This window comes from Cyprinodon variegatus, unplaced genomic scaffold (genome assembly GCF_000732505.1).
Source record: "Cyprinodon variegatus isolate N-32 unplaced genomic scaffold, C_variegatus-1.0 Scaffold788, whole genome shotgun sequence".
In the NCBI taxonomy this organism is placed as follows: Eukaryota; Metazoa; Chordata; class Actinopteri; order Cyprinodontiformes; family Cyprinodontidae; genus Cyprinodon; species Cyprinodon variegatus.
In genome coordinates, this window is record NW_015151241.1 from 177,466 (window position 1) to 195,018 (window position 17,553).

General features: G+C 37.8%; 1 protein-coding gene across 2 annotated transcripts in view; it reads left to right on the top strand.

The window, feature by feature from the left end:
* LOC107098543 (carnitinyl-CoA dehydratase-like) overlaps positions 1–15,157 on the top strand; it is a 35,261-nt gene extending 20,104 nt beyond the window's left edge. For both annotated transcript variants that reach the window (XM_015396280.1, XM_015396281.1), the window contains exons 5-7: positions 10,637–10,786; positions 11,852–11,967; positions 14,872–15,157. In XM_015396280.1, coding sequence (XP_015251766.1) covers positions 10,637–10,786; positions 11,852–11,967; positions 14,872–14,979 — 374 coding nt within the window. In that variant the 3' untranslated portion in view covers positions 14,980–15,157. The remainder of the gene's footprint in view (positions 1–10,636; positions 10,787–11,851; positions 11,968–14,871) is intronic.
* Positions 15,158–17,553: the final 2,396 nt, after the last annotated feature.

A 17,553-nucleotide genomic window follows, 5' to 3' on the forward strand; every position in this document is an offset into this window, starting at 1 on the left:
TCGCCGTTAAAATGGCCTCGCGTTAACGCGATAATAACGCGATAATTTTGACAGCACTAATATATATATATATAATATATATAATATTTAAATACATTATCTCTGTTTGAATACATTTTTGTGTTTTTCCACACTTGGATCTAAGAGCAGCCAACTGGCTTATCTTTTACTGCATTGTTTACCCCCTGCAAGCATGTGCAGTATCCTACCTATTATTAATATTAATGTACATAAAGGGAAGTTTTTTAAGCATATACAAAAGAGTAATAATAACAAATAATACGCCACCATGGCATCTTTATCTTTCAGAAAAAATGCAACTAGAGTGAGCTACAAGTGTAAAGATTTAAAAAGTGTCACATAACGTGACTGCCCCCATAAACACTGTGAGGTTGATTTTCTCCAGGCGACAAATGTAATTTAACTCATGCAAATATAAATTATTAACATGGCGTGCAGAGTGCTGGGCTCTTCAAATTTTTTTTCCCTTTGTTGAGATTGTAAAAAAAAGTTAGAAATGTCCAAATGTGTCAAAGTACAAGTTTAACCTCTCTTTCTGCCTTAGCCTCTCTACAAATCAAACTTCATACTTAAAAAAAAGGAGCACTAGTGCTCTCAAATAAAAAAAAAAAAAAGGAAATTAAGGTATGTATAATAAAGTGAAATGGCACAGGGAAAAAGTATTGAACATATGAAGAAAGGGAGGTGCAAAAAGGCTTGGAAAACCAAGACAGTGGTGTCTGTTGTACTACACAAGAAACATCTCATGATGGGTAAAAGTAAAAAGCTTTCTCAAGACCTTCACAATCTTATTGTTGCAAATAATGATTGCATTGGTTCTTCCCTTTTCTTCCCTTCCCTATTTTTATTAAACGGAGAACGAATATCCATCCATCCATCCATTTTCCTGCTTAGTCCTTGTCAGGGTCGCGGTGGGGCCGGTGCTTATCTCTGGCAGAATTATTTTGAATTAATGAAAGGGATGAAATCTGTACTTGCAAGTGTGTAAAACGCGCGTACTATGCAGCCCTGAATAAATGTTTATCTTTCATCTGTTAACATTAGTATTTATCCTATATCCTGGGTGTCTCCTGGGAACAAAGGCTCAAAATGAGTTTGCTTGTTTAGACTTCAGGTTGGAGGACTAACCAACGGTTTATCTCTGTGATGGGTTAAAAATCTTTTTTTTTTTTTTTTTTTTTTTTTACAGCGGATTAGAATGTCTCCCCTTTATTTCTCAATGAGTCGATGAAATCATCTGGATTTCCTTAGATAGAAAACTTTGAATTAATTTAACTGCATGATCTGGTTAACAACAGCGTAAGCGCAACTATGTGCCACAAGAACTGTCAATCAGAATTAACCTGACACCATTATTTTTTTCATTTTGTTGTTCTTTTATGTTACTGTTCTTTAGACTAAAACTCTTCTGTGCAAGCCCTCTCAAAAAAAATAAAAAAAATTTTTCACAAATAGAACTATAGTGCTTTATTTTATTGAGACTGCCCAGCATTCAGTCATGCACTATTCAGTTTAGGTTTCATCAGCTCAAAACTATTTCAGGCAGGGAGAAATGTTGCTGCGGTTTTTACATATTAAGTTGCACATTTCTCCTCCAGTGATTAATTTTCTGCCGTGTCATTGCCTCATATTTTGAAGGCTTATTTGTCAACACATTTGAGTTGTTTCCCTAAAGCTAATTTAAAACTGCTGTTTTAATTATTTTTTTTTCTTACAGGGGCCTATAGTTAAACATACATACAGTATTACTTTTTCATTCAGGAAACTGTTAATAAAATGTAATTTTTTTTTCAAAGTTTAAGACTCCCATTCTTAGTTTTGATTAATTTCAGGTTTAAAGAATAGTTTAATTTTTAAGAAACATTAGAAGAATGTAATTAAGCAGAACAAGACAAGCTGAGGTTTTAAAGTGCATAAAAACATAAAAAAGAGCAACTTCACTTTGTTCTTGTCGTTCTAAACACTTGCAGGAAAAAAAAATGTTTCCATCAAAGGCACAAAGGTTGTTCAGTTTACTTAAAGATCCACTGTCTCTGAGCGATTATTTCCTTTTAATGGACAGATTCTGTAACCATTTTTGGGTAGGGCACAGATGGCAGTCGCCTGAGGGAATCCCTGGTGGCTTTGGAGTTGAAAACCCCTCAGAGACTTGCTTAGCTCCTCTGATGTGGGCCAATGGCTACCACAAGGATCTGACAGTTTTCTGGCACGGTATTGGCTGCCGAAACCTGCGGCTTCCTGTCTGGGGCCCCTCGGCTATGCCAGAGAGGAAATGAGAAGGAGGAGAAGGTTGCGTCACAGGAATCTGGTATTAGCGTCTACAGCTCTTTGGATTCTCAGAGACCTAAATGAAAACCCACAGTGCTTACTCAAATCTCCAGTGTTATTTTGGCTCCTTAAACCAGAGGAACATGTATAGCAGGGGAAAAAATCTGGCATGCAAATGTAACTTAAAATACTACTGATATTTCATTCAAGAACTTAAATCATGGGGGTTGTTCAAGGTTGATCCATTGTCACTCCTTTGATTTTTTTTTTCTTCTTTTTTTTGGGGAGGGGGGACTGAACATGAAACCCCTTCCAAAATACACACCACCTAATCTTCTGCATCCTTGGAGGCCCGTTTCTTCTCCGTTTCCCTTCTTCACTTCTAAGCAAAGTTTCTGTAGCTGTGCAAGACTGATGGAGAGGAAGAAAAGGAGCCAGCGCTCGGACTAACGTCAAACCGCAATCCAAGAGCTGACTTGAAATCAGCCAATCCAAACACCTGCTCAGAGAGTCCCAACCTGACAGACATAGTGCTGGGATTACATCATCCTACTTCAGACCAGCCTCGTTTAATCTGCAGGGTTTGCCTCTATGAGGAATGAAAGGATGGGAAAGAGTACAACTGAGTAAACACCTGTAAGCATCAGTTTTTGTTTGCCTAGTTTAATGTTTGTTCAAAATAGAAACAAAATGGCTAAATATACTCTAGAATAAACTTTAAGTTGTAGTACAGCTGTTATTTGATTCTTTTGACATCTTTTAGTAAAATGCATCTTCCTCATTGTTTCACAAATATCTGAAAAATGTTCTATTTAACCTCCTTTTATTTCTTCATCTATGTATACATCCAGATGTTCTGTGAAAGCCTCTGAGGTTTATCTGTGATCAAACCATCTGAAGAGAAAAGAACAAAGCAGACAGATTAGAAGTACATTGAAGTACCCGTTCATTGACCAACAGTGGAACGACTGCAGACCTAAGACATGACCATCCATCTAAACTTGCAGGCATCCCCAAAGTCAGTCCTCGAAGGCCGCTGTCCTGCAGGTTTTAGAGGTTGCTTTAGCACAGCTGATTCTGATGATTGCAGTTCAGCAAAAGCCTGTTAATCAACTGTCAATGTAAATCAGCTGTGCTGGAGCAGGGAAACCTCTAAAACCTGCAGGACAGCGGCCCTCGAGGACCGACTTTGGGGATGCCTGATCTAAAGCGACAGGCCGGAGAAGGTCAGGCTTTAACTAGGGCACTAGAGTAACAGGAACTAGAGAAACAACTGCACTCATTCACAGAATGAACTTAGTCTTACTCTTCGGACCCACCACACATCGTGAAAGTGGTGAGCGATTTAATCGATTTTGGATTGATTCCTTTACATTTTTGCAAAATCGATATTTAGGGAATGAGATCGATTAGTTTTATAGTGATGCGTGTGACGTTCACATTCAAATGAGTAGGAAAGATGCACTCGAGATGACCTCAAGCAAGACAGCTGCAAATTTAGCCAATAGTTTGCATGAGGACATTAACAAATGGGGGATGACCAGCAAACACCCTGTAGTTGTTACAGACAACGCTGCAAATATGGTTTGTGCATTGAAGATAATGCAGCTCATGCATGTCTGCTGTGTCACGTCTGTTTGCTCGAGTGAGGCTTCACTTCTGCACTTTTTAGACAGTTTTGTTCACATCTCAAGTTTAAACTGTCTGATTTACAAGTTTGCACTTTGTGTTTAATATGACAGGAAAAAATAAAATACATGAGTATTCTGAAACACAGTTGAACCACTTTCATTATTGTAAAAACAGATCGAATCACAATTAATCGATTTAGAACTGTATGAATCAAAATCGAATCGATTCAGGACTTTGGCGAAAATACCCAGCCCTAGTAGGGAGGCATTGCTCTATCAGGGAGAACTAAACTGGACTGGAGCTAAATACAGAGGAATCCTGTAACCAAACCAGGAGCAGTTGGCTCAAACTAAAATCCTCAAGGGATGTCCTGCAGCTTTTAGATGTGGCTCTTGTTCTTCACACTTAAATTAAATGGCTTAACTACCTCACAAGCATGCAATGAAGCTCTGCTGACGGCCTCATGTTGGAGACAGGTGTGTTAAAGTAAAGCTGCAGGGCAGTGTCTTTCAAGGACTGGACTTTGAGATCGAGGCTCTGAAAGACTGAAGACTTTGTGGAGATTCAGCTTCCAGCAGTAATGTAACCCTAAACATACAGCGAGAGTTTCAGTGAGATGGAGAGAGACCCGTCACAGTTCAGATCTAAATCAAGCTGAAAATCTTTGGTAAGATTTGGAATGTAATGCTAAGAGATGCTCTGAATTTAATCTGACAGAGGAACTGCTGTGGAAATTATTTCTAAGTCAGTTGTAGAGACACAAAGCACCTCAAAAGCCTTAACGCTGCACTTCTCTGCGCCGTTGCATACAAATGTTTGTCACTCCGTTTAGGATGTTTGAAGAAACATTTACCGCCCAATACATGCAGGATTATGGGATTATGGGACATTTGATGGCCTCATTTCCCCCCTTTGGTGGTCTGAAGTCATAAAGTCAAATTAAAATTTTGGCAGCCATCTCTGACCCAGCCCAACGGAGGTATTTTCACAGATTCCCAGCATGCATTTCAAAGCTTCAAGCTTCCGCCTGACGTTCCTCTCCTTTGCTTCTGTCCATTAGTCTGGAGTTATCCGGAAACTGTTAATCCACATCAAACTTAATCGCATTACCCTCATGGGAGCCCATTGTGGTGGGTTTAGCTTTGATGTGGTCAGGGTACCAGCAGGACCAGGAGCAAACCAAACTCCCTGAGTGTGTCATGTTTCACGGCATCCATGGTTTATAGGTGTCTGTGGACTGGACTGCCGGATGTTTGGTCACAGTTAATAGCAAGATAATCCTTCTGTGAATGTATTAAAATACTTGGTTGTTTTTTTGAGGGGGGAGAAGGGTTGATTACCAGTCAGGTATGTTGATGCCTCCTCAGGCTAACACATATCAAAGTGTGTAGAAAGCAGATAAAACACAATGATTTTTCTTTCTTCCGGGCTTCTCCTTCAGATAAGCAGTGAAGACCCTGCGTTGCAGGAAACAAGCTGCGTCTTACATGTGGTTATATAACAATAGGTTGTGCTGAGTCATGTTAAAGCTGGCAATAACAAGCCTTTGTGTTGACAGTGGACTTATCTTCTTTCAAGACAAGACGTCTGCAGCCGGTTTAAATGGTCTGCCCATTACTGGGGTGTAACTGATGAATTTATTTCACTGACTCATTGTGTTGCTTTTGGATCACTAACACATGATCCTTTTACCAATAATAGTTAGAAAAGAAATCCCTGCTTCTAACCAAATGTCTTTTTTTGGTTAGAAGTTACTAGAAGGAGCATTTATTATATGTGACAAAGCAGAGGTCTGTCAAACAGCACATCAGAGACTGCACTATCAGAGGGACCGTGGGCGAGGAGGTGCAGGAGACGGCTGCTGAGGATAAGAAGGGAGATCCTTCCGGTTGCTGATAGCGCTGGTGCCAACAGCAGCACCAAACACAGACAGACTGGAGGTCAAACTGCCTCTTTATCTCTTCGTCTTTAAGTCAGGCTTTGTCCTCCCCTCTTGCTCCAATTTTCTCTGTCATGCTGCTTTCTAGGCAGTTGTTTTGCACTTTCTTTTTTGCTTAATTCCTTTTCTGTCTCAATAGAAAGACAACAGTAACTTAAATATCAGCTTTGAAAGGTGAAATTTGTGAAAATGTTGCATCAGAGCCAGAAAGCATGGAACCATCCAGCTCTGCATCAAAATCTTGCCTTGTTAGACCTCTTTGAACCATTTAAGTTGTCTTTAAATGCCTCAGCCAACCTGAGAATTGCTGCAGACACGTCTGTCCCTTGATAACCACAGAGTACCGGTGTACCTATCTACTTTCTGCAGGGTGATCAAGCGGGTCACGAAGTTAAAATCACCTTTCATTAATCAGCTTTCTCATTTGAATTAAGAAAGCTTCCTGGAGGGGAAGAGAAACATCTTCAAATCTTGGAAACAAAATCAAGTGGATTGTTTTTTAAACTTTTACGGAATTAAAATCACCTCTTTCCTTCTTCCTTAAACGTGGCAAACCTGCAGTCTAAAGACCTCTGGAGACAGACATATCTACATCCGTCTCCTCTGGGGGTTGTTTCGAATCAGAAGTTGGCATCATTCAGTTGCAGTCAACAAATTTAAGGAAACTACAGGATTTTGTGATGCCTATAAGGAGACAAGAAGAATTACGAAATCCCTAACAGCAAAACAGATTCAGCGAGGAGCTCTTAGAAGGAAGTTTAGATAAAGCCAAGACTTTTGCCTGATGGTTGAAAGTGGAAAATAAACATCTTCTAGGGTGATGGCTTTGGTGACCAAATGAAACATCTATTTTTCAGTTTGGAACAATAAAGTAAATATTTCTGACCAAAGACCTCACCTTAGCAGAGTATAGGATAAAGGTTTTATCGATGGCTAAACACCCAGTGAGGGGATAAAATAAATCTGAACCCTTTAAAGAAGGAGCTGTGACATTTTTACATTTAGTCTAAAACAGAAGTAGTTTAGCTAATATATTCTGGTAGGTTCCACCTGCTCTAGTTGGTATAAAACAATTCTCTGATTACTACAAGATGTGAAACTGAATAAAGTGTCATGTTTAACAGTGTAGAAACTCTGTAGCTCAAGCTTAATCACCATTGTAATCAGCCTAGCTCATGTATGGCTGAACATAAATCATGTCTTGACACAGCCAGCCCAGTTTTACCCTGTACTCTGATCTCATTGATTTAAGATCAAAAACGAGTATGTTAAATTTGTTTAAGTTTTTTACGTAGGTAGGATCAGATCACTTGTCACCAGGTTTTTAGCTAGGAATATTTCTAAGGGTGAACACTTTGGTGTATCACTTCTTTAGGCTTTGTGCAGCATTGGAGGGTTCAGATAATTTGTAAATTTCGACTCTCTGAAATGCTATTTCCTGCATTTTGAGGTGTAATGCACTGGCTTTATGTGTCTTTGTTACAACACTATCTTTTTCCTAATTATGGGAAGTATGTGTGCTTGACTAGACGTGGAAATTTCATAGGGAAGGCATGAGATCATTTTAAGGTACAATATTATGTTTCATAGGTTAATTCCTACAATCATAAAGTTTTAGTTCTATGTTCACATCATACATGCTTTGAACATAAAAAAAAGTGCCTGCAGCTTCATTTTTTATGCTTGTACACAGGTCAGCAGCGTCAAATATGCTACTGAGGTGCGTCCAGTAAAGTCTGTTTAGATGTGTCTGATGCTTGCTCTGCTCCTTTGTTCAAGGGCAGAGAGCAGCTTTGCTATATTTGCTGTGATCAATGATCATATATTTATAAATGAGAAAGTCCACCTCAAAACATCATCTGTGCAGTCAGTTCATCAAGATCACGATCCTGCCTTAAAATATTATTTTTCTGTTGGTGCCAGAGCATGTCAGCGGAGCGGAGCGTGGAGCAAGCGGTGGAGCGGAGCTGAAGAAATATGGTGGAGCGCAGTTCAATTCAAAGGCTGGAGCAAGGATGTCGCTCTGCTCAAGTTCCGATGCGCTCAAGTCAATTAAAAATGTTGGACTATACAATTTGGAAAATAACATTTATTTGATTTAAGTCTAGTAAAATAAATGAATAAATAATTAAATAGGAAAGGTGGGGTAACATGAATGGAGCGAATTGTTACGTTCACAGCTGGGAAATAGTGAGTTCATATCATAAAATCAATGATGTGATTATGGCAGGGCCATGGCATAATCACATGAACTAAAAATGTCAGAAAAAATGCCTTCTCCCAAAAATTTGAGTGAGTGTGGAGCAATTTCGCCGGAGCGGCAGGGAAAGTAAGTTGAGCGCGGAGCTAAATTCAGTAGAGTGATCATAGCCCTCTGCATCAGCAGTGCTGTGTCTGTCTTCCTGCCAGCTCCCAGATCAGCTTCTCTGATTGGTTGATATTGCGCGTCGAGCAGCAAAAATGAAAATTTAAAACTCCAGCATCTGCTGCGTGGGAAATTTTGAACATTTCAGTTCCGGGGGAAAATTAGGGCGTACCAAAGCTAAACATCCCAAAAAACATGGCAGACAATTTGTCATTTTATTAGTGAAGGGCATACAATGTACGCCTGGACACATTGCTAGCTAAAAGCCTGCTTGTCACTGTTTCACTTACTGGAGTGAAGAAAAAGGAAGATGAAATGTGAAAGGAAGCATGGTGATGTGGGGTTAAAACAACATGTTTGACACATGTGCTCCCAATAAGCGGTGGTCAGATGGAATCAGTGACTTGGAGGAATTAGGGATTTGGGATTGTGGTGTGGAACCGATCAGGAGAAAGTGTGCCAGTTCCAGCTGGTGCTGCTTAGAAATTAGGATAAATGCCAGAAGCTGACTGTTACCCCAGCAGGCTGCTCTGTGCTATCCTCCACTTTCTGTGGGACAGGGAAATAATATATAATCAAAAACGTTTCCTGTGAGAATACCAAAACAGAGTTTGAACTCATATGTTCATTCTGGATGTAAAGAAGGGTTGTAGTTGTTTTAAAACCTGTATTTCAGCATCAGGATTCTTCCATCTACTCTAAATCTGCATATTAACACAGGGCCCAATATTTCCGTTCTCTGACATTGTTTCAATTTGAGTAATTTCTACTTTTATTCTTATATGAAAATCCTGTAATCCTCCAGATTTACCACAAACTTTTTATTTGGTCAAATGCTTTTTTCAATTATTGGCCTTAAACTTTGGTTTGTTTCAGCTGTTTAAAATGTTTTTTTAGTCCTTCTAAATCACTTTTCTTTCTTTCTTCAGGCTTTGGACTCTTTCAGTCATTTTCTAAATGTATTATAAGCTTGTCTAAATAGATTAACAGTATTTGAAAGTAATAAAAACTTGCTTCAGGCCTTTGAGATTCAGAACTGAGTATAACATACTTCTTAATGTGCAAACCTCAGCCATAGAAATGGAAACAAATTCTATCTTTGGGATTAGCTGCTAAATCTTGAGATTTCTTGTATTGCTAAGTGTTTATTATAGTGGGTAGGAACCTTTTAGCACCTTAATGTTTCAGGGTTTAAAAATCAAGCATTACATTCCTCTTAAAAGAGTCCAATATTATGAAAACAAGGAATGAAAAAGCAGGTGAGACCCAAAGAAAAACGTTTGGCTTTTGCAGGAAAATCTGGCTTCCTTGAATCCAAATATAAACACGGTCATTCACGTAAGGTCTGGATTTATATTTGGATCGTTTTCTTTTCACGTCTGGAAAAACAGAAAAATTATTAGGGGGAAAAAAAGCGAATATGGAGAAAGGAAGTAAAAAATTAATAACCTGAAAATAACAGGACACATTTAGATTTTTCGACTAAAATGTACAAATAGTTCTGACTAAATTACAACTTCGGTTTTACTCCATTTTGCAAAGCCACCCCACTGGTTTGGACAGATATTTGATCAACCCATAATAATTTACACCCCTGTCAGTATAAAAATGTATTTAACAAACATGAGTCTTAGGCTCAAAGTGTGTGCAGTTCACCCTAATCTTTCCTTCCAATTCACCATTCATCATTAGGAAAAAAATATTGTATATAGAAAAAGAATTAATGAAACTTGATGTAGATTTAAAACGTGACAGCGGATTCTTTACCCTTTAAAACCGATTGTATTATATTTGATACATGAGTTTTTAAGATCTTTGCATCATCAAAGTGATCTTGTTTATCTTAAAAACCCTGACTTACACAATCAGACACATGTAGTGAACAGAAAACATATATAATATTCCACAGAAATGCCAAATGTATCAGAATTGATACAAATAAAAGATTTAATTTAACTTATACAAAATATATATATTCTTTTTCTGTCATTTTTCAGAGTTCAATGACAACTTTAAATAAAATAATTTAATATCTCTGTCAATTATTTCATGGTCCAGGCTTTACACTGCAAAAAATTGAAATCTAAATAAGTAGTTTTTTTCTTGCAATAAGTGCATTTTTTTCTTGAATTGAGGAGGTAATTGAGACACTTTGCCAATGGAACAAGACAATTTACATTTAAAATAAGAAAAAACAATTGCATTGTCTTATTTTAAGTACATATTATCTAATTATCTTATTTTAAGACTAAAAATACTCATTCCATTGGCCAATGATCTTATTTACATACTCAAATTAATGGTAAAACACTTAATTTAAGACATTTTTTTCCTCATTTTTAGATGGTTTTTGCAGTGTAAAGGGTTAAAATGCATTTTGGTTTCTTTTTAAAACCATATATTGTCTTTAGGAGTTCCCCTGATTGACGGAGGCACGGTGCGGCTTCCTCGCCTCATCGGTTTATCGCGAGCGCTCGACCTGATCCTGACCGGGCGGCCAATTGGAGCTCAAGAGGCTCTAGCCTACGGACTGGCCAACAGGATTGTTCCTGATGGTCAAGGTAAGGAAGCATTTTCAATACGCTGGATTATTTTTGTATAATCTTATAAAAGTACCCTTTCAACATTAAGGAGAAAACATTTAAAGCGAGAAGCTTGTTGGCCAAAAAAAAAACTACAGCTCGGTATTAATTACAGCAAACATTTTCAAAAAAAAAAACTAACAGGAAAATATTTTGCTGCAATAAGTTTGAAAAGCAAGAAGAAATCTCTTTCCACTCAAAGAAATAATCCAAAATTTTAGTAAATGTTCGATTTAAAGTCTTGTGAAGTTGTTTTTAAAGGATGTTTTACCTCTGCATAAAGACTTACACCATTGGCCCCCCTCCACTCACTGCTGGATGGCTTAATTCCTCTCTACCTCGAGCTGCAGCCTGAGGATTAATGTGTTCCATTAGAGCCTGAAAGATCCCATGTAGTTTATGCTTCTATGAGCTCCTTACTGCTTAGTCTCTCATCTCCTTACTAGGATGTTTCAGAATGATTAGCTAAATTCTTTCAGGAAGTTCTTCTCTCCACAGTTTATCCGCAGCCTAATTGGCCCTGTGAAGGATAATCGCTTAGCACACATTTAACATCAGAGGGAAAGGAAGAAGCAGCAGCTTCTAAACATACAAAGGAAGCATCAAAGTGTGCCATGGGCAGGCTTCATGTTTACCGTAGGACTGATCTGGAGTCAGTCCAGGGCTTTGATGTGGGTCAGGAGGCACAGTGATGTAAAGCTGAGATATCTCAGCTGCTTTAAGGGAAAAGGTTTCTCTGGAATAGAGATCTACATATCCTCCTTTATAAGTGTCAATATTTGCTAATGTTTACATGCATACTTTGAATCTGTGTCTGTCCTGAAGAGATGTTTTTTAAACTAACACATCAGTTGTGCCTTGTACATGTTTTTTCTTGCTCAATTAGCTGTTTTAGATGCTCTATCCAGCACTGCTGAATTTGATCCTGCCTCAGAGTTTAGATGTTTCTCTGTATTTTTATTGGTCAGTAGATGGAGGGGCTCCTTCAGGGCACCATTTATGCAATGAACTGGTAAACCAACTCACCCTGTGTTGCATTTCCAGCTTTGCAGACAGCCATACAACTTGCAGAGCAGATCAGCGCCTTCCCTCAGCAGTGTCTGCGGACGGACCGCTCCTCAGCCATGTTCAGCTGCTATGATGCTCAGTCCTTCACACAGGTACATCTGATTTTACACAATCCATAGCAGCCATTAGTGTTATTGTGATAGATCTGTTTTTAGTGGTGAGGGTGTAACAGGTGCTTTTTTTTATTCAAGCCATGTTTCTTGTATATTTAGCTGCTTGAATAACTAATCAAATACTGATTAAAATAATGTAACTGTAACTTTATAATGTTTCTTCTCCTCCTATTTGGCTTCTTTAATGTCTTGTCTTCTATTTTTACAATTGAAACAAATAAATGCACAAAATAACCCTTTTCTAGGTATGCAACATCAAAAATTACACCAACTTTCAGACATCTGTGCCTCAAAAGATAGGAAGCAATGAAGCACAATATGCCACATTTCCTGAAATTGTTATTTAGATAACTCTCTTAACAACCACATCTATAGTTATAACTTGGACAACATTTGTAGGATTTGTTCAAGCAACTGCAATATATTTGCCTTGTTGATTTTAGGAGGGCAGTTCAAGGTGCTCTATGCCAAATATTGGATAGACAGATTTTATTGGGTCTACGCAAATCTATGCAGTTTTTCTGCATATGTGCAAAAAAAAAAAAAAAAAAAAAAAACTTGGTTTACATAAGCTCATTTGTAATGTGAATTTTAAGGTTTAAATAAAACTCTGTTGTGACGATTATCAAAGAGAAAACAGATCAATAGGCTATCTTTTCCCGCTTTGTGCTATAACCACTAACTATAGTCTGTATCAAAGGGAAGATTAGTACTTCCTTATGTTTTTTTATAGATGACCACCATATCCAAAGGAAACAGGACTTCTTGACTCTCTTCAAACATAAATCTCAGCTTCTCTCCAAAAAGACTGTAGTTGTAGAATAATGGTCCAGTTTACAGCATCTCCAGAGGTACCTCAGACCTTTGGCTGCTCCTCTGGTTAATGTTCTCTTCCAGACAGCAGTGCTTCCATAGATTTGCTGTTTTGCTATACTCTATCCCTTTTTCAGATGTGTGGAACAGAGCTCTGTGAGATGTTAGGACTTTAGAACGTGTACATTTTAGCAACTCACCTACAGGAAACTACTGGCCAACTCTGCTTCACCTGCCTGCTGGGTTGCTTTGTTGTTATGATGCTGTTTACTCTCTGCCTTATTTGTATGAAATTAAACCAAACACAAAGGTCTCTATTTAATAATTTTAATCCTAGACATTAGTTGCTTTGCATTTCATGGGCATGAGAATAAAGAAACCTTATTAGAAATGTAAGTAAACCTATTTGTAAAAGGGTTTGAAATCCCAACTAAATCTACTATGAATGGAATGCCCAATGCCAAAGGGTTCATCTGTAGCCTAAAGAATGTAAAATAACTTTATTAAATGTTTTTTAATGTTTAATAAGAGGCTACGTTCATTTAAGATCACAGCTGATTCTTATGAAGGATCATTTCCCTATTAGGAACTCAGGAAAACAAGTCTATCTTGTTATCGCTGAGTACTGTCACAATACTAAGCGATTGCCAAAAAAAAGCAAAATTTTTCTGGCTGTTTTCTTTTGTTTCCTTCTTCAAAATGTCTCCAGCAGATATTTTCATGGTTCAGCATTTCTGCCTATAAAATATAGATCAAATCAGGGGATATAGGGTAAAAGTCTGTCTAACGCGACGGATATGCTTCAATTTAATTTTGTTTATTTATGTAGTACAAATTTACAACAAATCATCTCAAGACACTTTACAGAGGCAGTACAGTAGGAAAACCGGTTGATTGCATTCGGTTATTGTAATACATTCTCCTCCTGGATGAGCCTGTGGCGATGACCTTTGCTTGCATTTTGTCGTCGACATATGGAACTTGACAAATACTGCAGAATGGGAGAATACAGATAGAATAAGGAAAAGTGGTCCCTATGCCATCCAGCAGCCCAAACATATAGCAGCACAAATACAGAAAATAGCTCAGGATAACCTAATTATTTTGGATGAGGTATAAGAAAGGTAGAGCTACAATACGGCCAAGGTAGAGCCAAGAGGAAATGTCTGTTCAGACTGAAATCCTCGCCAGAGGCTGTGAACGCTCTACCTACACCTACCTCTAGTCACCCAGTGACTAAGCAAAAATCCCTCTGTTTTTAACTATAAGCTTTATCAAAAAGGAAGGTTTGAAGCCTACCCTTAAAAGTAGACAGGGTGTCTGCGTCACAGACTAAAACTGGTCGTTGGTTCAACAGGAGAGGAGCCTGATAACTAAAAGATCTGCCATTCTACTTTAGAAATTCTAGGAACCACTAGTAAACCTGCAGATTGAGAGCGAAGTGCTCTGTTAGGAACATAAGGAACAATCAGATCTCTAATATAAGACTAAGCATGGTTATTCAAAGCTTTATATATGAGGTGGATTTTAAATTATATTCTAGATTTTTTGAGGGAATTTTTCCTTAAATAATCTGGTTGGAACTGGATCTAATGTACAAGTTGAAGGCTTAGATGAAGACAATAGTTTTGCTAACTCTGAAAGCGCAACTGGATCAAAGCCGACTAAACCCGGTTCAGATTCTATGGTTACCTCAGAACCCGCCTTACCTTCCACAGATAAACCAATCATAGTTTGTGGGGTGCTGGTGATCCTATTTTATAAAAGATCCAGTCTTATTTATAAAGAATCCCATTAAATTATGACTGCTAAGAGCAGGGTGGATGAACGGTTCAACAGAGTTATGGCTCTAGGTCATCGCATTTATATTGAATCTAACAAAATATAAAATCCAAGTAGTCCCTTGTAATATCACACACAGTGATGTTGCTATGATGACTGGCACTACAATTATGTAGTTATGGATTATTTTTTAGATATTGGCCTACTATTGGTAGTTTTCAACAGGTAATCAGCCTTTTCTGATGATTGATTGACTTTATTATTTTGGTTTTGTCTTTTTCTGTCTAGGCCATGCAGTATGAGTTTGACCACGGAGTTCAAGTCATCCAGGCTGAATCTATCCCCGGGGCCATCAGGTTTACTTCAGGAGCTGGAAGAGGGGGGGAGTTCTCCTAGGATTTAGCTTCCAGGAGCTATGACAGATGATCATAAATCTCTTGTTGCCTCAACCATGCATCGATGCTGTTAGCTGCATATTTAATTGATTATTTCTTTATAACATACAAAAAAGGATTTTAAAAAACATAATCACGTTGTTTTGCATAATGCAATGTGCTTTGGTTATTTGAATAAAATTAAATTTTTTTAGTTGATTTGATTATTTTTTTTTATATATTCATATGAAAATATTTTTATTTCAGCTTTATAATTTATTTGAAAAATAGTCAATATTTTTTATGCATTCAAAACAAATAAACCATCAGGACTTCAGTGGCTCCAACACCAGCAGACCTGTAGGATCTTGTCACCGATTCCTTAAACTGGTGTGAAAACCGCTTGATAACAGTTTGCTTGCATTGCTGTGCAAACTTGTGTGACTGAAACCACACTGCAGCCTAATTATTGCATAGATCTGTACTTTTCTTGTCAGATCTGTGCCAAGTGTAAACATTCCTGTGAAACAGAGGCTTTAGCTTTACGATAGAAATGTTTGCAAACAAAAAACTATCATACTTATCTACTCCTTTTTACAAGTTTTAGATATATACATTAAAAAAAGGTTCACCTGGAGGATCAAATTTAAAAAAAGTATAGTAGTGAATGTGTATGTGGGTGCAGAGTTGTGTGGGTGATCCAGACACACAAAAAAAAAAACCTCATTATGTTTAGGAGGTGTCCTGTCTAGACGGTGTGATGACAGGACACAGAGCTCCTGTTTAATGTTTCCTCCTCCCTCTGCTTCCAGTTCAACCAACACACACACATCACCTGCTCTACCTCGGGCTATAAACACACACTTGCAAACATGCGCAACTGATCAGTGTCAAATAAATATAGCAGAACTGAAGTGCTTTTTAAGTTCCTGTCAGTCCAGCTCGGTCGTTTATCTGGATCACTGTGACAGCGTTTGAGAGCACAGGGGCAGAATCAGCCGTAAACAGTTTTTTTTTTTTACGATCCCCTAGTAATGTTTGTTTAATGTGACATGACTGAGATTAATAGTGCATAAAGCTTTTAACATGGATCCTTTGCTTTTTGTTACCACGAGCTGAGTCACGCGGTGAGAGGCGGTAAAAACGACCCGTTTCCTTCCATCGTCTTACCCAGAAAATAATCACTGCTTTGTTTTTTTTTTCTGTTCAGTGCTGCAGCCAAAAAGGCTTCTTTCAAAAGAGAAAAATTAAAATTATTTCCAGTGAAATGATAGATTTTTTTTAAGCTTTAACACAAAATCCATGCAATGAATCAGAACTTAGCCTTCTTTCAAACAAATGGAAAAATGACTTCTAGGAGGAGTGAAAAAGACCGATAAATTACTTCATTGACAGAAGGTTTTTCTGGTTGCAGAGACTTTCTGTTTTGGTTTTCCTATTTTAGTCATTTGTTTCATACAAACCACTCAGCCTCACGTTAATCTTTTTGCAGCTTTATGGTTGTGATATGAGAAGCATTGTCTTCAACCTGGAAGCCACCCAGCTGAAGGTGTTTGTGTCGGCCTGGAGGTTGTGGAATGTGTGGCTTTGATGCGGCTTCTCACTCCTCACATGCAGATAAGATAGGCTCTGGCAGCAGCGGTAGCAGAGACACTAGGAGATACGGACACCTTTGGGCCTTATCATCAGGACCATCACAGTCTGAAGGCACCATGAAGACATAACACAGGGTAGGGTGACAGGAATGATGGGAGAGAAAGACAGGAAGGGTTTTAATGAGTTCTTTTTCATCCTCAGAATCCTGCTTGGCTTTCTTCTGCTTTGTGTTTGAGTCATGTTGACATTTTTCATCCCCGTTTCAAATACACTATGTCACTGATCAGAAAGCCGTGGCAAAAATCTCAAGATTTTGGTTTCATTTTGGAGACATTAAAGCTGTTAGATTAATAGTATTTTAAGAAACTCTAATACATGTTCATAGATTCTGCTTTCTGTAAACTCTTGAACCTTGTATCTGGAGAATAGTTTCTGTTAAAAACATTGTAACTAATACTTTAAGATGAAAACCAAATGTTTACAAAGTTCCCTTTTAAACAGTTTTTGGTGTTTTATGTTCGCAACACTGGTCAACTAAGTACTTAGATTCATGAGTAAGTACAGATCCTACTGGTCAAATATTTCTACATTGAAAGTAAACTTAGCTCTTGTAATTTACTACTTAAAGTACAGGAGTGTGTGTGTTTAAAACATACAGTTATAATACTGGTATTCCAAATATTTGAAGATCTGAATTTTTTTTTTTGTAACATTTATTTTAATCAAGTGTAGTCAAGAATAAGTGAGGTAATTGTCCGTTATATTAGATTAACTTCAAATATATAATTTATCAAATCATATATAGCAATTTCTAGGTGGTCATAGAAGCTGAATAATTTCATGTGTTTTACTCTTCAGGCCCATCGGTGGTGAAAGTATGTCTTCTGCATCTACAATCCTCCACACCACCCCATCATATCACCCTAATAGATAGATAGATAGATAGATAGATAGATAGATAGATAGATAGATAGATAGATAGATAGATAGATAGATAGAT